Source organism: Dermacentor albipictus, chromosome 8, assembly GCF_038994185.2.
Source record: "Dermacentor albipictus isolate Rhodes 1998 colony chromosome 8, USDA_Dalb.pri_finalv2, whole genome shotgun sequence".
Lineage (NCBI taxonomy): Eukaryota > Metazoa > Arthropoda > Arachnida > Ixodida > Ixodidae > Dermacentor > Dermacentor albipictus.
The window spans coordinates 21410368-21432479 of NC_091828.1; the positions used below are offsets into that span (position 1 = coordinate 21410368).

General features: G+C 45.8%; 1 protein-coding gene across 1 annotated transcript in view; it reads left to right on the forward strand.

Annotated features, from left to right (window-relative positions):
- LOC139048655 (uncharacterized) overlaps nucleotides 1-22112 on the forward strand; it is a 117461-nt gene that overhangs the window by 72538 nt on the left and 22811 nt on the right. The window contains exons 12-13 of the mRNA XM_070523137.1: nucleotides 2741-2896; nucleotides 12860-13050. Coding sequence (XP_070379238.1) covers nucleotides 2741-2896; nucleotides 12860-13050 — 347 coding nt within the window. The remainder of the gene's footprint in view (nucleotides 1-2740; nucleotides 2897-12859; nucleotides 13051-22112) is intronic.

Below are 22112 nucleotides of genomic sequence, written 5' to 3' on the forward strand. Positions count from 1 at the left end.
GGCACACCCACATCTACACTGATGCCTCAACCACTCAGGAGACTTCCTCCTGTGGTCTTTACATGCCCTCAACAGGACAAATGCTTTCTTGTCAGCGGCTGCGGAGGACCTCCTCAACGACAGCAGAGCTTCACGGTATCAAAGAAGCTGTCCTCTATATACTGTGCCGAGCGCTTGATCAATGGGCGATTTTCACAGACTCTAAAGGAGCACTACAAACATTGTGCAGTCTATTAAAAAAAACAGTCATCAGCCTGTTTCTTTCAACATTGCATACTTGCATCACTTGGCCATTGCATCAGGCCACTGTATCAAATTTCAGTGGATACCTGCTCATTGTGGTATTCTGGCCAATGAAAAAGCAGCTGAAGCGGCATACAAAGGTCTTCAACACCAAAACTATACGTGGATTTATTTTACTAGATCGTAAGCTTCCAAGCTAGCTAAAAGATTTGCTTCCGAAGAAAACGACCGACTGTGGAGCTTGCCGACCCAGCATTACCCTTTCGTTTACTCAATCGACCCAGATCTCAGATCCAGACTCCCATCCAACATTCCTCGCCATTTGGAAACTCTATATCATCATCTTTGCCTGAACACCGCCAATGGAAATGGCTTACGGTACCGCTTCGGTCAAGTGGCAAGTCCACACGGCAATAATTGTAGCTCAATTGAAACCGTGTAGCATATCCTGTTTGAGTGTCGAGCATATGCTGACGAGTGTGCAATCTATGAACATTGCACACAGAGACCTTAGTTGTTTCTGACTGTGTCTTAGGCCCTTTAACCTGCCTCACACAACAGAAACGTGCGATGAACTTTTTATTCACATACTTATAAAACATTGGTCAACTTGTCAAACTTTAGTTCTGCTCTGTCACCCTTATGTACCTTTCACGCAGCGAGTTCTGTCACCTCGTTGTGGGACAGTGCATACACTGAAGGACTTTACCATAGCACGCCATTGCCCATGAGTCGGAAAACTCAGTGCCCATTTTTTTAACTTATTTTTTTTCCCGCCCTCTCTCCTCCTTTTCTGTCCCCAATTCTCTTCCCCATGCAGAGTAGCATGTCAGTGATGTCTGTACACCGGCTAAAATCTCTGCCTTTGATTAAGGGGTACTCTCTTTATATTATATATAGACAATATAGACAATACATATAGTTATGAGCCCTGCGGGGCTTTGCCAAGATTCATTCAGTGGTACATGGTACTCATTATAACATATTTGGCTAAAGTGAAATTTCGTTGCAGTTGGCCTTTAAGCTCTTGAGAAAGAATGACTGAGATATTTTGTTGTGTTGCACAGCCAAAATTGGACCACAGTGCACAAGCAGCACTCTAGAAGCATGCTTTCCATAGCTGCAGCTACATATACTGTAGGCCATGCATTCAATCCAATTTGTGGCGTAAATAATGCTCACAGTTCTGTGCAGTACATGCCACGAGGCACGACTTGCACAGGAGGCATTGCAGCCACATCCGAGACTATGTTGTCTTTCAAGTTATAGCCTTCGAAGTGTTTCAAATCCGCCAAGTAGATAGTTATGCTATTTGGTTTGTGTCATGGACGGCAAAATGTGAGTGCGAACAGAATAGCGGTGTGAGAGAGAGACTGTGCTGATGCTTAGCTTATGTAAGGACGTAAACTGCAAGGATGACATGACGGCAGCTGACAGGCTGTGCCGTCGTCCCCACATTTATTAAAGGAAGAGCGAAGGCAAAGTGGCGAGCAAGGCGGCTGTGGCAGCCAGCCCGGTCGAGAAGGAAAGCACGCTCCCCTGCCTCAAGCCACGTGCACATGCGCGGTGCTGATGAATGTGACGCATGAGGACATACGGTGATGAAGGTGATGCTAAAATTCTAGCCTTTATAAGAAAGCAGTGCACTTGTTTGTGATATGGGCTAGACTGTAGTAACCCATACTAACACTAGGTGCCCTCGCCATAATCCACTTCAAACATTTACCAAGAGGTGGCACTAATTCTAACTGTACTATATGTACATACGATACATTGGAATAAGGGAAGTTCCTGCGCAGCACGGGTTGAGTGCAATTGGCATCTGCTCGGTCTCTGTGGCAATGGAACAAATACCTTTAGGAGCACTGCCCAAAGATTTACTTTGCCTGCTTCCGTCTCTCTTCACCTATGTTTTTGATGGCTACTAAAATAGTGCTGGTTGTGTATGTCGCGCAATCCCAGGTATTTTGATTTGGGCACTCAGACAAGCCAGCATACACCACATGGCAGAGGGCACAGGAGCTCCCGAGTGGTGCTGAATCAACTGCGGTTACAATAGGAGGCTTAAAAAGCGGATGCAGGAAGGAGTACGAGTTATTCGCACCCCAATTAGAAGTCGGTACTTTTCATGTCTTTCATCCAACTATTATGACCATGTCTGTTGCTGGTGCATAAGGTTATTTGTGCACTAGTATAGCCTTTGAAGTGCACCGGCATGAATGGCCATTTGCAGTCCTGCACACCCTCCTCCGTGCTCTTTTTTCTATTTCTCCCTTTGCATTATTCTGTTGTAGGGTAGCAAACCAAATACCTGTCTTATTGGCCTCTCTGCCTTTTCCTATCTTTGCTCTATTTTCTCTCTCTCCCTCTCTGCATTCGTCTTTTTGCACTGTGAATTTGTTAGCATGCTGCTCTGCCATACAGCCCAACTTATGGCACTTGTTGGTCATCAACAGATGGCAGGACAGCGCAAACTGAGCTAGTCGTGTGTTCACAGGCATGCACTCAGACAGATCCAGAGACCCCGCCGACACTGCGACCACGCACCAGGGGCTTTGTGCCCGCAACCAGACCGACATCAATTGGCAACCTGAGGGCTTCGTCGCAGTTCTCGGATCACCTGCTGCTCGGCGCGGAAGAAGTGCCCACCAAGGTGAGGGTCGGGAGCGTGCAGAACAAGGTACACGGTGAACGTTACACCACACACAGCTCAGGAAATGAAGCTAGTGCATGTGGACTAAAGTGTCACATTGCACGGGACCCAGAACTGCACCTAAGGAGTAAAAAAAAAAGAAAGAAAGAAAAGAAAGAAAGAAAGAAAAAGAGAGAACATGCTTGTCTTTGTACTCTGCACTCAGTTTCACACATGCCGGGCAATGCTGTGGGAGCTATGCGAGTGGTGTGGTCACAGAGACGTAGCGTTCGGAAGTGCAGTGGTTGATCCGCACGGCTCCCTATGAAATAATTGCTTTGTATACAGTTAAACATCAGTGTAACGAAGTTGGAAAAATGGGCCATTTGTTTCATTATACAGTCGACTCTCGTTGCAATGGACCCTGATAATTGGACAAAAAATGTCCGTTTTATACGAAGTCCGTAATATCCGAGACGCCTCACTTCTGAAACTTTCATCGCGATGTCTAACAACTTTATCGCAAAGAGTGAGTGATGAACGTCCAAAGTAAAAAACAAACAAAAATGTCGCAGTTTTGCCCGAAAGGCAAAGCATCGATTGCGATAGCAAATTAAGCAAGATAAGCGCAGCAGCAGTACCGGGCGAATTTACCTTCGTGCTGTCTCTTGCCTCAACGCAAACTAAACATCGAAAGCACAGCACATGGGAAGCTACCGGCACTGGGTGCATGTTGTCCACATCGCAGATCGCTTTCAAGATACGGCACCCACGCGGCCCTGCCATTAACAGCAGCCACCGGAGTAGACCCCCCCCCCCCTCTTTCCCCGTACCTCGCGCGCGACAGACGGCACACTTCCACTTCGCTTTCCTCCCTCGTGCCCAAGATGTTGAGCTGCAATCATCGGCTGACCCTCGCAAATCAGTTGCTAGCCCGTGCAGACATGGCAAAACTCCATTTTATACGCCCGAATTTCACAAAAATTGCCGCTAATTTCATCCGCTGTAGCCAGTCGTCCGTTGTGGCACGGTCTGTTAAAAGCAAACTTCGTTGCATTAATAAAATGGGCAGACCAAACTAAGTTTGAAATATGGTCCGTTATATCTGAAAGTCTGTTGTACATGGGTCCGTCGCAATAAGCGTAAACTGTATGCCTTTGGATTTTTCTTACACAGAATTAAAGGCCTGCAAGATTTTCCGAATTGTCAGCTATAAGAAAAAGCAAATTCAGATCAGTAAAATTTTTGTTGAATTAGAGAGTATGCAACGACAGCTACGATTTCACGCTGTCTGGACGACACCTTCATGGTGGTACGAAGTAAAGCTAGCCACGTTTCGCATCCACTCCGCCCCCGTGGCTGATGGTGTCAACTACACTGGGACAACACTACCATGAAAAGCGCGAGCAGTGGGGAGCAAATGCTTCGTCTGCCTCTTGCTTCAATGAGCGTATCAGAAATTTGAGATTATGGAACCTCCAGTACTAAATGCGTAGAAAGACAGAGCACTTGATGCATCGCCTTCTCACCCCCCCTATTGATTAAGTTTAATTGCATTACTGCAAGCTCACTTCACTTGCACCCAAAGCATACAGTGCATAGGGCGCGATAGGTTCTTGTCGCACTTGGATTTAATATGGAACATAATGCTGCTCTGCTTCAGCAGTCACCCTTGATCGCGCAACTTGAGAGGTGCGTTTTTAAGCAGCCGCTTGTAATTCAGTCGTTGACCATCTGCATCCACAGAAGTTTCCATTTGTTGTTTCGCCATTCCTTCGTGGCAGCAGTGAAATTATGTTCCATTGAAATCGTGTATAAACTCACTTTACTATATTGTGATATTAAATACAGGTATACGGCATACTATAGACAAGAAGTTGTAAAGAAAAGGTAAATACTTCGTTATATTGGGAATTTCGTTATACTGGAAATCGTTATATCGATGTTTAACTGTACTTAACCTTAAGTAGAGTTTCATGACTCATACTTATTTATTTTATATGTGATGCTCTACTTCTTTGCCACAAATGCAAACAGTGAAAGGAGAGTCTCTCTAGCCTTCTTTGCACTGCCTGCTATGTGTGGAACGGAGCACAGAAGATTTGTGTATTCCGCACTCCACTCCAACCCTCTCTAAAAAGTGGAAGGCCAGTGCCACCCTTCAACAAAAGTCATTGCAATTTAGTGATGCTCCACGGTGATTCCTGAGCACTTTCAACCAAGTGTGCATCAACATAAGTGCACAGGAGTAGAAGGTGTGTGTATGAAACAACTCCTCACCATAGGAACCACCAAGGAGCATTATCGAAATGCACTGTTTTCATGATCAGTCAAGGAACAACATTGTGCTCTGCTCGGGCAGGTCAACCACCTTCGAGTCAAAACTTTTTCCTGAATAGTAGTGGGTAATCATTGAGAGAAGCTTGAAACCACTTGCTCACTTCTTCACATGGAACAAAACCATCTATCTAGAGAAATGAAACCACTAGGGGCAAGTGCATTGCATTGCTTAGTCCTGTTTGTATTATCCTTGTCTGTGAAGCTCTGAAGAGAGAGATTACCTCTGTTTGCGGATAAACTGCTGATGCAGGAATAAGCGCACTCGCAACCGAGGCCTGCTGTCTAAATGGCATATGGGGATGTGTGCCCTTTAGTGCTTGCACAGCAAATTACAGGCTGTATGCCTAGACTGCTGCTAAGAAACTTGTCTTAGCGTGCGCTGTCCATTCTCTTTTAATTGCAAATGTGTGTGGTCAAATGGGTACAACTTCTGGAAAGGGCTAGGTTGAAAATGAGCTGTTTTGTCCAAATGTCCCTGAAATTTGCACTCTATGAAGCTGTTCCAAGTTTACTAGGCGTGCATCATCTGGAGGTCGTGAGTATTGCCCTACTTTGGAAGGGTGCCTTCTCACATCTCTTGCTGCCATTATCTTAACCCTTTCAGGCGCCACTTGCAATTATGCATAGAAAAAAATATTTTTATATATAAACATTCTTTTTGGGACCTAATAAACACAAAACCATCGAATTCTTGAAAGTTATCATGAAACTTTATTATTTGCAACATCGTCCACAATTGTGTACACAGCGCCTCGGTGGTCACAAAATTCACTTGTGGAATGCGAGGAAGCAATTTCTCTCTTTCGTCAGGCACAGTGGCACGGTGCATTTCATGCAGAATATGCGGGCGCCTCGTGTGCACTTCTCGAGATTGCACCTAATTCGCACCTTCTGGTCGCGGGATTCGGGCCAGTGGTCATTCGGGCCAGTGCGCGTCGGTGCAAGGAAGCGATATTCTTGCTTTTTTGCCCTATCTTTGGTTGTGGTACTTGGATCTCTGCAAGAGAAGGCCTTCCACGCTTTTTCTCGGGTAGTGCCGACTTAATTAATTATAGCTTCGACAGCTTGCAAGCGAAAATTCATCAAATGTAGGTGTTTAGCTCTAGGCAGTGTTTGATTGTCGCGGTGGTAGTCCAGCAAAGAATTGCAGGTACCCAGGTTCACAAAAGGAAAAAGCACTCTCAGTGTCCACTTTTTCAGCTTGCGTTTCCCCTGCGGCAGCATCTTCCTCTTCTGTGAGGTTGATGAACGCAGCTGCAACACAGGCGTCGGTTGCTTCACACGTGGCTTCTTCTTCGTCACTTTCCCCGATGTCTGAAACATTTATCAGCAATGAGCTCCAAAAGCCTTTCAGCTGTCTTTTGGGTTTTCTTATGCTTGTTTGCACTGTAGAAAGAAGAACGACGAATGGCCAAAAAACCTGGAAAGAAAATCAAAGCAACTCTCAGCGTTCTTCATTTCTGCAGTGACCACGGCGCTTTGTACACAATCGTGTACACATGCATGTGCGAGCGTTAGCGTTCGGTCATCTCCTCAGAATGGATGAAATTATCACTCCTCGGTACTTCATATGATGCACAAGCGCGTCTAATTTTTTCCGGTTGCCACAATAAAAAAAAGTGGCTCTAAAAAAATAAGAACTTGACTCGCCGCTCTTTGCTGCTCCAGCGTCCGCCATTTCTTGTTTTGATATGAACATCCTCACCGAAATGTGACAGATGGCGCCCAAAATGCACATGGTTGTCAGTTTAAAGTTTGGGAATGCACTGAAGCCAACCTAATAGAAAATTGCGCGCCCTAAACGTGAAAAAAACACCAGAAATACAATGTACACAATTGTGTACAAGGCGCCTTAAAGGGTGAATGCTCGTCAACTGCTCGATGAATGCCTCTCGCAGTGATCCCCAATTACCCTGTGCAGGCACATTTTATAGGCACATTAATATAATCCTTGCTAATATGAAAAATCAAATAACTTGGGATCTTCCACTGATCCTGCTAGGCATAAGCATTATTTAACGGCACCAGTCTCGTTATTTGGCACGCATTTGACACCACATAGCTTAATTCAGACAATCTCCTTGACTTAAGCATGTTGAGTGGGAGCAAAGTGCTGCAAATTGCACCACAAAAACTAAAAACAGTGCTAATGTCCAACTGGAATGAACTGCTGGAATGATTGAAATAAAATTGTCGGCGTATCTATTCTTTAGTGATGATTAGCAAATATATAGCTATTAGCAGTCAATCTGATGGTTACTGTGTAATTGTTGATATTGCTGCATCACTATTTGTACCAACTACACCCTGACGACGACAAAGACTACAACCGGGTAGCTCTAGAGTACGAGCACGATAAAGAAAAGAAAAAAGACGTTCTTTTGTGCTGGCCTGCATCCCCCACATCCTTCTCGAGTACAGTGCGGTACTGCTACTTGCCGCAATAAAGCCCCTGTGCTTTGTGACCTGCGACACTGGTGAAGGTGCTGGGTACCATCGCCTCATGATCGGTACTCCTTCGAGCAGCCCTGCATCCAGCCCTACAAGACACTCCTGCATCGAGGCACCTGTACAGCACACAAGCAGCCGCCTGCAACATTTGAGCCAAGAATTTGTTCTCTTAAAAGGATCAGCTCTGTCAATGGCCACCCCAACTCCAGAAACGGCACTATCAGGCAGCCCAACGCAGGTAACGGTCCCAAACCTTCGGGTTCCCGACCCTTTTCACAGTGATGTGCATGAAGATGCAAAAGATTGGCTTGAGAAATATGAACGGATAGCTAGATGTAATCACTGGCGCCCCGACCAGAAGCTTTTCAACGTCTATTTCACCCTTGAAGGCAGTGCAAGGACTTGGTTTCAAAACTCCGAGGGAAGTTCGACGATGTGGGATGAGTTTTCCCATTGGTTACTCAATGCATTTGGGAAGACAAATGACGTGAAAATGCACAACGCCTGCTTGAGTCACGTATACAACAGCCAAATGAAGGTGTCGCCATGTTTGCAGAAGATATGGCATGTTTGTTTCACCGCAGAGATCCCAACATGTCCGAGGCAAAGAAGCTGAGCCATCTCATGCGAGATGTCAAAGAACAGCTGTTCACTGGCCTTGTGCACAATTTGCCAACAACCGTGGACGAGCTCATTAAGTAGGCCACAGCAATTGAACGGATGCTGCAGCAACGGTACCAACGGTACAATCGCTTGGTCGCTGGGGCACTGACAAAGAGCTGCAGCACTTGCCACGGCGTTAAGACCTGCTTACGTCAACTCATCCAACAGATTGTGCACAAGGAAATTGCAAAGTAGAACGCTAGGCACGCACCATCAGCACATGCAACGCCGCCACCGGAGTTCACAGTTGCCTCCGTCACTGAAGTTGTGCGCCAGGAACTCCTACAGGTGTTTGTCCCTTCCTAGCCATGTCTTAAGATGTCATACCAGCCTAACGCCTACACCTACGCCGATGCAGTTCGTCGTCCATTGCCTTCCGAGCTGCCATACCAGCCGAACGCATACAGCTATGCCGACACTGCTTGTCGCCCCTTGTTTTCCATACCGGCACCACAGTACCGTCAATGGCCACCGGTCGCAGCCTGGGCCCAACGGGAACTTGTAAGGCAACTCCAGCTATGCAAGACCGATATATGGCACACTGAAGATCGGCGACCACTGTGTTATAATTGTGGAGATATCTAGTATAGTATCTATATCTAGTATATCTAGATATCTAGTATATCTAGTAATTGATATCTAGTACGACGCCGAAGCCTCTCTGAGAAACTTCTACGCCGATACTTATACATCCGGTGAAAGAGTCTGGGTTTGATATCCGGTACAACGCCGAAGCCTCTCTGAGAAACTTCTACGCCGATACTTCATACTATAGTACAAGGTTCTGTGACATATTAGTGATGGGAATTATGAAGTCGTGGCTGACGGTTCATGCTGCTCCAAACGCCGTCAACCATAGAGTTTCTTACTATATTACCTAGAGGAAAATCTGGTGCTGATGTGCTTTGGTATGCATGGGAATGCCGGCAAATCGGTATATTGTGACTTCGGATTGGCATCGTACTCGGAGAGCCAGGCAAGCACCGTTCCGTCTGTCACAATGACTCATTTTCTACTAAAACTGCATGTAAAAAGCTGTTTTAGCTTTATTATTGCACAAAAACACGTTTTGTTTAACCATGAGAAATTGTTATTGCATGTACATTTATATAAAACGTAAAAAGTATCAGCGGGCCGCTAAAGTTGGAGGACAGACGACGAGATTCGTGCTCACTTTGAAAGACTTTGTCGTTTGTTCTTGCTTTTCTTCGCTTGGTCATGCATTGTAGGTGAGTAAAGATGTAATATGTGTGAATTGAAACATTTCATGAAGATATTACTTTAAGAATGCATTATTTGTGCTCCCAAATCCACATTCTAGACTAAGCCTCTTACAACACCAGCCAACACCAGCCTCGCAAACACATATACTGTCATTCCCATGATGGCACGGCGCCCCTTAAGAATTTCCATAGACGGTGGCGCCAGATTTCCCACTAGGTGTTATAGTGAGAAACTCTATGCCGTCAACAGGTGCCTGAGGTAGTGCACGTGGTGCACATGAAGCCGTATGTTTCTGAATGATGTGGACACCGACAAGCTGCTTATCGAGTCAAACGACTACCATTTGATGAGTATCGGGATGATGCTCAGGTTGGAGGGAGGGTAATGCCGCGTCACTATTTGTGCCAACTACACCCTGACGATGACAGAGACGATGACCAGGTCACTTGAGAGTACGAGCTGGCCTGCATCCTGCATGTCCTTCTCGAGTATGACGTGGTACTGCTACTTGCTGCAATAAAGCCCCTGTGCTTTGTGACCTGCAACAGTATGTTTTATATAGTGATATTGATGAAAGGCAGCACATACCCAGTGACCCAAGTTGGCATTGAAAAAGGCTTATCGAGCAGCGGCACATACCAGGTGGCACATACCCGTGACCCAAGTTGGCGTGAAGGAGGTTCATTGAAGAACACCACATGCTAAGCGTTACGTGCCCAGTGATTCAGGCTGGTCCAGCAGTTAGTCTCGAACCTGGTTCCCTCAGCACAGCAGCCTGATTTTCTACCAGTCTGACCATAGAGTATACCTAGTGACCCAAGTTGGTGAGGAAGAGGTTAGGCATGGACAGACATACATACTGCAAACTGGAAAAAGTTTCTAGAGAATTGTTGTTGATGTTCAAAGGTGCCACTAGGTTAAGGGAGCCTTCAGTCCAGGGCTCCTCTGGTGAACTTCTCGAAGCACGTCTGGACGGAGTCCACCAGGTAAACTCTCCAAGTCCCAGAGGAAGTCGAGGGGCACTCATCACTGCGAGTGCATATCAATTGGGAGGTGGCTTGAGTTGCAGCTTCCGCGGTGATTTCGTGAAAAATGGAAACAATGGCTGCAGATTTCTTAGGTCAAAGCATAGCAAGTATTTCTTTTATTGTTTTCTCGATACATTCAATAATTCAACATTTTAATCCAGACATTTTTTCTGGTCCTGTGAAATCTAATAATGAGGTTTATTGTATTCTTCCATTGTAATGATATTCAGAAGCCAAAAGCACTGCCAAAAGTCTCAGTTAAGAATCTCATTCTTTATTTGGTGAACTTTCTGCCCCAAAAGGCAAGCAACACTCAAACCACAACGACGTTGGCTCGCACAGTCAGCCATCAAATCTAATCTCGTAGGTCAAATCGTTTTGCTACTTCTACACGCCTCACTTTAGCATGCAAGGTCTCTGGTGCTTGCGTACATTCGGGAGTGTCCCACACTATTTTTGATGCACGTTCGATTTGCATGGGCACATCTCTTTCACTGTAGAACTGATGATAACTGTGAAATTTTGGATACAGTAGGCATGTATGCTGCTGAGCACCAACTTGGCACATTGTTACAAAATGCAGTTAAGCCTCAATATAGCAAAATTATCGATATAATCAAGCATTTCACTTTTCCTAACTTCTTGTCCATAGACACCACGTATTTGGAACCTGAGTATAACGAATTCTGTTTGTGCGCGATATCAATATAAAGAAATATCACTGCCACCGCAAAGAGATACCAAGACAACAAATGGAAACTTAAGCAGATTCAGATGGTCAAACGGTTGAATTATGAGCAGCTGCTTGCAAATGCACCTCTAAAATCGCGAGTCATGTGACCAAGAGTGACTGCCAAAGCGGGCCAGCGCCATGTTCCATGTAAAGTCAAAGTGCGATAAGATCCTATCGCACCACACACGCTGTATGCTTTGGCTGCGAGTGAAAGTGTGCAAGGGTGAGCCAATAGTGATGGTGGCTTGATGAGTGCACTCTTCCCATACGAGCAAGGGGAAAGGTGAGGAGGGGAGTGAGCTCACGGTAGTGTGTGCGGGGGGGGGAGGGGGGGGAAGGGGTGGAGGTTGATGCGCATCCCCTTCTTTAGCACGGCCATGGTTGCCCGTATGCAGACCGCCCATCCTGTTTTAGAGGTGACCTTCTGCATGTGCAAAGAGTGGGCATGCTGGGAATGCGCAGCATGATGTATGCTGTCTTCCCCAGCATTTAGTACTGGAGGTTGCATACTCTCAAGTTTCGGGGGTTCCTTAAAGCTAGAGGCAGACAAAGCATGCGCTCACCACTGGTGGCGTTTATCGTGACAACATCGTCCCACTGTGGGCGATATCAGCCGCAGGGGCAAGAGTGGATGCGAAAGCGTAGATGGCTTTGCTTAGTTTGTTCCACCGACGTGAAGATATCGTAGAGACTGCCTGAAACAGTATCTTTCATTGCTGACTCTGAAATTCAACAAAATGAATATTTTTCTCATTCAAATTCGCCCCCTTTTTTTTTTTGCCCAATAATTGAGAAAATCTTGCAGCCTCTTCCGTATAAAAAAACATCCGTTAGTGACAGTACATAGTTGCATAAAAAGTTGACTTTCAATACAATGAAATTTCAATAGAATGAAGCAAATTGCCAAATTTACTGACTTCATTATATCGAGGTTTAACTGTACAACAGAAATAAATGGTGATATCATAACTCGATATTCTGCCACCCGTGGCTGCATTACCACTCTCGGCACCGATTCTGTCATCAAATGTTTGAAGGTTTTTTGAATGTGTTCGTCCAAGTGTCTCGTTAACTCGTGGATCACATGGGCGACAGCTGGTTCCCGAGCATGCTTCATCCGGGGCTATTAAAATGAAGCTTTTCTTGCTTGTGTATGTCCCCCACTATGCGGGTGCTGCCTGCTTGCCTGTCTTGCCGTGTTATACAACTTTGGCCACTGGGCATGTGAGCATTCTTAGTCTATCCTCTAGAATGGGTGCATGCCACTGGGTAGGTGCCTGGATAGACAGGCATAACAAGAGGCAAGAAATTAATAATTCAACAAAAGAAAATATGAAGAAGCTGGCTACAGAGAAGTGCATAAAATTACATAGCATTTGCATGATTTCTTTGAACTTATATGTTGTTTGTGCAACCATCAAAGGAAAAAAAATTGAGCATGGCTTCCCCCAATCATTTTTTTTTTCTCACTTCCTTGAGGCTCATGCATGAACAAAGTGCATGAATGGCCCGAACGAAAGACGACGGAGCAGGTGCCGTATGCAGGCATCCTCGGCAAAGGTCGTCCAGCAGGCGGCTGCTGTGACGGCGCAACAGCAGCCCCTGCAGCAGAGCATGATCGGCGTGCGGCGAACGGTGCGCCCCTGCAAGCCAGCCAGCCACTCGTACGGGGTGTCGCCGTTTGTGCACGGAGGCACCAGCCGGATCATCTCCTCTGCAAGCACCCAGCAGCACCGGTGAGCATTGTGTGACGCTGCCTGTCTTGCTGATATATCCGCCTGGTGCTGTCCCACATTGATGGGTGCAATACTGCTTGTGCACTTCGAGCAATTCCAGGATTGAAAATTTTGAGGCCAGGCATCAATATTCAATTAAAATGATGTGGAACTTTAGAAGATGGAGGAAGTTTGCCAGCAAGAAAATTACTGTTCATTCAATTGATGCATGCACACACAGAATTTGTTGCACAATGCTATAAGGATGCAAGGCTTTGACCCTTTCAGTGGCGGGTTGTTTTGGAAGTGATGCTCCCCCAGCATTAGCTTTTTTTTCTTGGCTATTATAAAATGAACACAATGGTTTATTTTGGCTATGCATAAAAGTTTATTTGGATAATGGCAATTGCTCTCTTGGTATAATCCACATCTTCCCATCTGACAAAATGAATAAAATGCGCTGCATTATCAATAGCACCATCATTTTGAGTACTTTTTCTTAGTGTTGGGACTATAATCTGATGCAATTGAAGTCGCCTGTTTCACACACATGTGACTAGCTGTCATTGTCTGAGTCGGAGCATTGCTTGTAATTAGAGTCGGAAGCAGCAGCACCCCGATCAACAGTTCAAGGTGCCGCACAAGCAGCCTTTTTAAGGCGATCACACAGCGAATTACTAAAGGAAGAATCTCTTTTGTTTATTTGAACAGCCAGACAAAGCAGAGAGAGTAACAGATGAAAGGGATATGACGGAGGGCAGAGACATCCTGGAGAAAGCACACCAACGAAAGGAGCACCATCATCACTGGAAAGGGGGCGTGCCATAGTGGAGATAGCAGGAGACGAGTGAAAAAGAAAGGAAAAAAAGAAAACATCTTGTATGTACATAGGACAGATGGCAGAAACATGCAAGAGTGGTTACCTAGTGCTACGACACAAATATTTGAATGTAGAATCGCCACTGTGGCGGTGCACAAAGTCAAAGAGCTACCCGTCCCATTTGCGAACATGCATGCTCCATGCGCTGCAGCCACACCCTCGTAGGAGTGCATTTCGCAGCCTCTAATGAAATTTCCAAGTGAGCAAGGCCCGAGAGAGGAGAAAATATTAGTACAGTGCGAATACCGAATACAGCTAAATGTCGTTAAACCATAGTTGGCCGGAGCTCGGAAAAAGTACATACTAAACAGTACTGCTGAACTGAAATAGCATGAGATTGCCCACTTACCTGTCAAAAACAGAACTCGGAGAGAGTGTGATGAAAGGGGGAAACATGCAGTATTTATTCACTTCGCACGACGAAAGTGTTATTTTCATTTGATGCCGCGGCGGCGTAATAGCAACGACCGCGGCCTAAAGCTTACTGAAGCTGCGAGCCAGCATTTCAGCCAGCCCCCTCTTCTCGGCAAACAGATTCCAAACAAATTCAAACAGAAGTCAAACAGATTCCGGCAAACAGATGGCAGATTCCTCGTTGGTGTTGCATATTCTCTGTGCACGAGCGCGTTAGCATTGCAAATGTTGCGGGGCGCCCTTTTCATTTCGGGGTTCTGTTCTCATCATGACTGCATTACTGTAGCTGATGTAACACAAAGCTTCTGCCACTGTCGGGCCTGAATCATACGTGCTGTCGCTTTCCGTGTCGTCCTTGTCACTGTCGCTGGGCGACACTTCGGCAACAACAGAGGCAACGATGGCGAAAAATAAAACCTCGTAGCCGACATCTCTTCGCAGTCGCAGCAGCGCTGCCAAGGAACTGCTTCGCATTCCAAATGCCACACACCGTAGTCATCGGTAGATCCCTGGCACACGCCAGTGCCTACTTCTTCGTGTCATGTTCGATAGCACGAACAATGTTTAATTTTTCTTCTATGCTGAGCACCCAGCGTCTTTTTTATTCGAGCTTCGGCAATAACTCGAAACCTTGCTTGCACGATGCCACAACGCTCCCTGGCACAGCGCCAAAATTATGTTGTTGATGGGGCTTCACATGCTAACGCACAGGGTGCTTGGATGCCGTTGTTCTGATCTCAGAGGCTTGTTCTGCCAGGGGTGACCAGATGGAGACGATGCACCGCCGTGTTTGCACGCCGAAAAGTAATAACACTACGTGTGAACCGATACGTACGCACTAAGCTGGTACGGTTTATGCGGATACGAAACACATTATGTTCAATGGCCACTGAGTCGGGGATTTGACTTTACCACTTTTAACCACTGTTTAAGCGGGCATGGTTTAATGAGGTTAGAGTGTAGTGGATTTCAAATCGAATAGGGAATCGAATTGAGGAGAAAAAATGACGAATATAGAATCGAATATCAGAAAATTTAACACAAACCTTTATGCTTTCAAATTTTGTGCAAAAAGACACCATGCTGCATGTGCTCTAGAGGCTAATCACATTATTTAGCAAGAAGCTTGCTTAGCTGACTCGGGTACCTATGAATCCAGATGTATAGTGTGCTCTATGCTTAATTATTAAAGGAAACACCAAATTATTATGCAAGCACTGATAACAACTCAGTTCGTATATGAACTTCTGGAAAATATCTTTTATCGATAGAATGTCTGTGAAATAGAGTCGAGTGCTTTCTTCCCTCTGAAGCTGAAGAAATAGTGAAGTTTTCCAAAATACCAATGGGGTTTTCACTTTAACAGTGGACCATACTATGCTTACAGGCAATCTTCTATTACTTGGAAAGTCTTGCTTTCCAGCTTTCTTACAGAAAACAGGAGGGCTTTTCTATCTATATAGGAGGTGGTTTCTGTGTGTTATCGTCAGCTCTTGAAGGCGAATCTGCGCGACAGACAATATGCATCGCATCACTTGGCACCGCTCCACGTGGTCATCGGTGCCGCATGAGTCGACTGCGGTCGGCGCTGACGGTAAATAATTCACAAATCAGGAGGTCCAGTACAGCAAGATTGCGCGATGCCCCCCACCCTCTTTTTTTTTCTTCTTTTTTTTTTCCGTCCACATCCATCTGCTGTATGTGTAAATGTGTCTGCAGCGAGGGGTCAGCATGCTGACACATGATATTTTCAAGCCCGTCATCCAAAGCTAATTCTGACAAGTCGCTCGAAGCTACAAAAAGAAACTGTTGTGCGTCTACAAACAGCCTTGGGAACGAGCTGCCACTGTACAGAATTTTGCAAAGATGGCGGCCGTGAACAGCAGTCATCCCGTGCACTCGCTTTTGTTGGTGGGCCGGTTTGTCGGCTTTCCGAGATTCATGCAGCCACTGTGAATCGATCTGCATTGATCCAATGTGAAACCATAGCTTTAGTTACCAGAACCAGACGACACGTCTCCAATTAGGCCCAATGGGCTAGACTGTGGCCAGTGGTGTGGCCATGACCAAAATTCACCGCTGGCCGATGTAAGAACGGGCTGCAAACCATCGCGGAAAGCTCATTGCTGATATGTTCCTATGGGTGGCTGATCAGTGGTAGTCGCAAGATCACGCGTGCCTGTTAAATTGACGGCCATTGGAGTGGCGTTTGGGTCCACGGTTGACTGGCTGGCAATTACCGCGAGCACGTGTGCCAAGTTCCTCTGTGTGCTCGCATGTTGGTAGAAAGCTCCGAACTGCACGAATCTGCATGCATGTACACTGAACTTGTGCATTTGATGTGATCAGCGTGCCTTCTGGTGGCTAATTGGCACGATCCTCACACAAGCTTCTGTGCTTTCCGCATGCTGCTTTTGTTGTTCCTTCTGTAGGTTAGGTTAGGTTAGGGTAAATACGGTACCTCCACATTGTGGAATGAAAAGTGGTTGCACTGAAGCAACTTTCCAGTTCTTTTTAAAACCAAGCGAAGACACATTTCCGAAACACCATGTTCTTCACAGTGAAGACAACAGAACTGTAAGAAAACTCACAATTCCTAGTTTCTAAATGCCTAGCAAACACAATTGTACCTGGTTACAAAGGCTCAAAGATGGCTAGCAGAGACCTCCTCCTTGAAATGACCAAGAAAGATCAACTAGAAAAGCTAGCTGAACTCAGCAGTATCGGTGACATTAAAGTGACAATCTCTCCACACCGCTCACTCAACACAAGCAAGGGGTGTTATATCAGAAGAAGACTTCCTGAACCTCAGTGATGAAGAGTTCCTCGAAGGATTTCAGGAGCAAAACGTAATTAAGGTACAGAGAATCGCACTACGAAGAAATGACCAACACATCCCGACGAAACATGTGATATCGACATTTGGTAGCAGCACTCTCCCTAGTTCACTCGACGTAGGATATTTGAAAATCAACATCAGACCGTACATACTGAAACCGAGGCGGTGTTTCAAGTGCCAGAGGTTCAGGCACACATCACAATCATGCAGAGGCTAAGAAACATGCACGAAATGTAGTGCCAATGACCATCCTTCTGATAACTGCAATGCTCCCGCAATGTGCGTCAATTGCAAGGGCGATCTTCCTGCTTACTCGCAGAGCTGCCCTTGCTGGAAAAGAGAAAAAGAAATTGCAATCACAGTAAAGGAAAATATTTCATTCTATGAAGTGAGGAAAAGGTTAGGGCACTTACCTCAAGCAAGCTACGCCAGTGTGTCGCGGCAGGGGGCAGAGCCACACCAGTTTCAGGAGCCTACGGGGTCCATATCTGGTACTCCTGTAGAAACTCCAACCGTCCCCCCTATGGCTGCAGCCAGTGCTGCTCCATCATCATCGAAGACAGGCTGGCTGGCAGACCGCAGTGCCGCAGGGCCCAAAGTTGAGCCAAACTCCTTGGCCCGAGATGCACGTCTCAGCACCTCGCTCTTGATCATCCAGCGCCTCGGGGAAGGCGATGGAGGTCTATCCGAAAACCCCGACGTCATCGACGGCTAATGATCTGCGCTCCTTGTAGCACGCCAAGAAGGAAAAACTTCTTGTAACTGCGCCAAAAAAGGGACAGGTAGCCTGAACAGTTACCGCTCTTAATGAGAGTAATTAACTTTTTAATACATGTCACCTACAACTTGTAAGCTCACACACATAAGTAAAATTTTTCCAATTCCATTAAAATGACTTTCATCATTCATTGGAATTGTAGAGTCCTCTAGGGGACATCAAAGATGTTATAAATAAGTTATCACCAGTAGCATTCTGCCTTCAGAAAATGATCCTAGGCCCCAAAATTACACATTTTCTTAAAGGTTTTACTGTCGTAAGAAAGGATTACGAGCGCTCCAGCTGTCTATCAGGAGGTGTCACTATTGTTGTCCAAGGTGGCACCCCACACAAAACATTATATATTAAATACTCCGTACGAAGCAGTAGCTGTCGCCATTTTATCATTTAAGACTGTCACCATCTGTTCATTGTATGTTCCTCCCCATGGCCATTTCACTACTCAAGACTTGGAAAATTTAATTGACGAGTTGCCGGAGCCTTTTGTTTTAGTTGGAGATTTTGACGCTTATTGCACTCTTTGGGGCAGCGATAAAACTGACCAACGGGGGCAGCTTATTGAAGATTTTGTTTTATCGAATGGCATTTGTATTTTAAACTCACGTGCACCAACCTACTTCTCGCCTACTTCACGAAATTTCAGTTGCCTGGATTTAGCCTTTTGCTCACCATGCGTTTTTAGATTTCAAATGGGAAGTCCTGAATGCCTCATATGGCACCATCATCAAACCAGCGTCATCACCACCCGTTATGAATTTTAAACTGCATCGCTGGAAAATACATCTTGGTGACTGGCCACTTTTCCTGAAACATGCAAAACTCGAGAAAGTCTTTTCAAATCAACTAAGCATAAATGAAGTTTATGAAAAGTTCACTGCAGTGTTAATTTCAGCGGCAGAAAAGGCAATACCACAATCATCAAGGCCTATGCGCAAAAATATCTATCCCTATTCGACTCCTGAGTGCACAGAAGCAAAAAAGCATCAAAATAAGGCCTGGGGAATCCTACAAAAATACCCCACCTGTACCAACTTACTGTATTTACTTGCATAATGATCGCACTCACGTAATGATCGCACCCCTGAATTTTGTCATCAAAATTCGATTTTTTCTTTCCCATGTAATTATCGCATCCTGAACTTGTTGCGGCGATATGTCCTGTGCCAAGTCCAACTAATGATGATTGCGCTTAACATCTGTCGAATGCTACGCAAACGACTCTTCAAGACAACCAAGCGGTCTACATGCACCAGACATTCTTAGGCATATGCCCCATTTTATTCCTTTCATCACTTTTCGCACTTCCATGAAAAAAAAAGCTACAACCAAACTTGCCTTGGCTTTATTATTTGTAGCCTTTATAATGGTTGTAGTCAACAACAACAAAAAAGGAGCCTTTCGATTCTTCTCATCTGCACTCGTGGGCATGCAACTAATTGCGAGCAGCAATGATAGTAGCCACGTTTACACTGATACGTTAGGAGTGTACCCTATTCATACGCCGACACTCGTAACACAGCTAAGATATTCACCCACACTTAGTGGAAACATGCTGTATTAGCTTAATTAATAGTGAAGACAAATGCTGCAATTTCCGCAGCATACCCACCATGTGTTTCTATGTCACTGGCAGCTAAGCATGCTCATCTGTTTCTGTCCCCTCAAAGTGGACATGGCTACGTTATTGCCATAGACTTGTCGATATTAATCATACTATCCATTTTTGATATGGAAGAAACTGTTTCAATACGCTTAATGTACTCACGAAAAGAAAAAAATCTCGTTCGACACGTTCGACTTGCTCCACAGGCCACCATTATTGTTTTGGTGTCCCACACTGTTACAGTGCATGCCACCTGTTTGTTGACCAGTTGTCATCCCGCAGCGAATACTGGATGAAAAAAAATTTCCTTTCGTGGGAAATTTAACCCACGTAATGATCGCACCCCTGAATTTGTGGCGCAGTTTTTTTACAAAAAAGTATGATCATTATGCGAGTGGATACAGTATTATGCTTTAAACAGGCCAAAGCCAAAGCACGATTTATCCGAAGACAGGCAGAAAAATCATCGTGGAAGAAATACGTATCTTCAATAAACAGTTCAGTCACGTCTAAACAAATGTGAGAACAGGTTAGAAAGTTTCGGGGAGATACTCATCTTACAATACCGTTACTTACAAGTCCAGGCACGCAAGCAACAATACAAGGACAGGCAGATATACTGGGCGAACATTTTTGTGATATATCCAGTTCAGTGAATTATACAAAGGAATTTTTATTTAAAGTACAAACAGTATGCTGAAAAACAGAAGTGGTGGTACTTAATACGGAAGATCAATTCGTTTCTGCTGGGTACCAAGCCATGTTGGGATACCGGGTAATGAAGCAGCTGATAGATGTGCATCGATGGCAGCGTACAAAGACATAACAAAGGCAGCACTTCCATAATGTCACGTATGAGTTCGTGCCGCTGTGGACAAAATGACGTTGGTAGATGAAGAGGAGATTGAAGTGTCTCGAAGATCAGTTGATGGTGTTACCCTGGTCACTGAGCTACACCCTTGTAACTGTATATTTTGTAAATACATATATTTCCTCTCCATAACATTTTGGTGGAGGTGCCGGGGTAATCTCGACCACAAGCCAGCCCTGAATCTTCGCATCGGGCGTCACATTGGTTCCACTGTTATGACTACTGACGCTGACTCCGCCGCTCAGACACCAGCGGAAGTAGTGTTACCCCGACTACGTATACCAGAATCTTCATTGGCACTGGCAAGGTCGACGTCGAAGACTGGCTGATGTCGTATGAGCATGTCGGTAAGCACAAGTGGGATGTTACACTTTTGCTGGCCAACGTGGCATATTACTTGGGAGGAACCGTGAAAGTATGGTTCGAGATGCATGAAGCCGACATTAGAAGTTGAGACTCCTGCAAGGAAAACCTACGCGATCTTTTTGGAAGACCTGTGGAACGTCAAATGGAGGCCAAGCAAGCGCTAGCGTCTCGTATCCAGACATCAACCGAATCGTATGTCGCTTATATTCAAGACGTTCCGGCTCTCTGTCATAAAGCTGACGCGGACTTGCTGGATGCTGATAAGGTCGGACACATCTTGAAGGTCATTGGGGACGATGCATTCAACCTCCTGCTTTGCAGGAACTGCTCAACCGTTCAGTCCATCATTAAGGAATGCCAGAATTTTAAGCAAGCAAAGAGCAGACGCATCGTACAATGCTTTGACCGACTTCCGTATACGGCTGCCACTTTCTTCTGCAACGACCCTCCAGCATCACATCCACCTACAACGCCAAGCTTGACACAGGTCAGCCGCCACGAACTTGAGGTTATGGCTCCAAGTTCTCACTGTCCCCATACGCATGACAACATGACCATCTCGCTCATTCAAGCTGTTGTCCGCCAAGACATTACAAACATGGACATCCAGTCTGCCGTCTGCCCACGTCCCACCCATACCGCTCCTGTCATTTTCTCTGCTGCCCCTCGACAGTCGTTCCCGAACTGATATTGGAACCCTTCTGAGTGGTGAACACCGGATGACTGGTCAATTTGCTTTGCTTGCTCCCGGGTCGGTCACATCTCCCGCCACTGCCGTAGTAGCCGCTGGTACTCGTCGCCTCAACCATATGCTGATCGCCGCTTCGACCGAGACCCTCTGCCTCTGTCGCCCCTCTCTAAACCATATCATGCCGGTCTTCCGTCTCTGGGAAACACCGCAAGCTGCTCGCCTTCACCGCAATGCTGTCAATCCTGTTCGCCTACACCTCAATGTCCCCGTCCTACGCAGGCCGCTTCTCTGGAAACTAAACAATGCAGCCCCTGGAGGTGCGGCTGAATTGGCGACTCGGACTGCAAACCTCTGCTGACCCCTGCTGCTCGACCGAACTTTGTTGAAACTTTTGTTGATGATGTACCCATTCAAGCCCTCATCGATACTGGTGCTCAGGTGTCGGTTATGTGATCAGATATTCGTAGCTGTCTCCATAAAGTCCTGACACCTGCCCAGTCACCTGCCGTCCGAGTAGCTAATAGCAATACAACAGCCGTGATGGGAATGTGCACCACCCATGTTACCATTGCTCGCCGTCCAGTGTTAGTCCTGTTCAATGTACAGTGTGAATAAAGATAGTATCCGTGCGATTAGGAAAA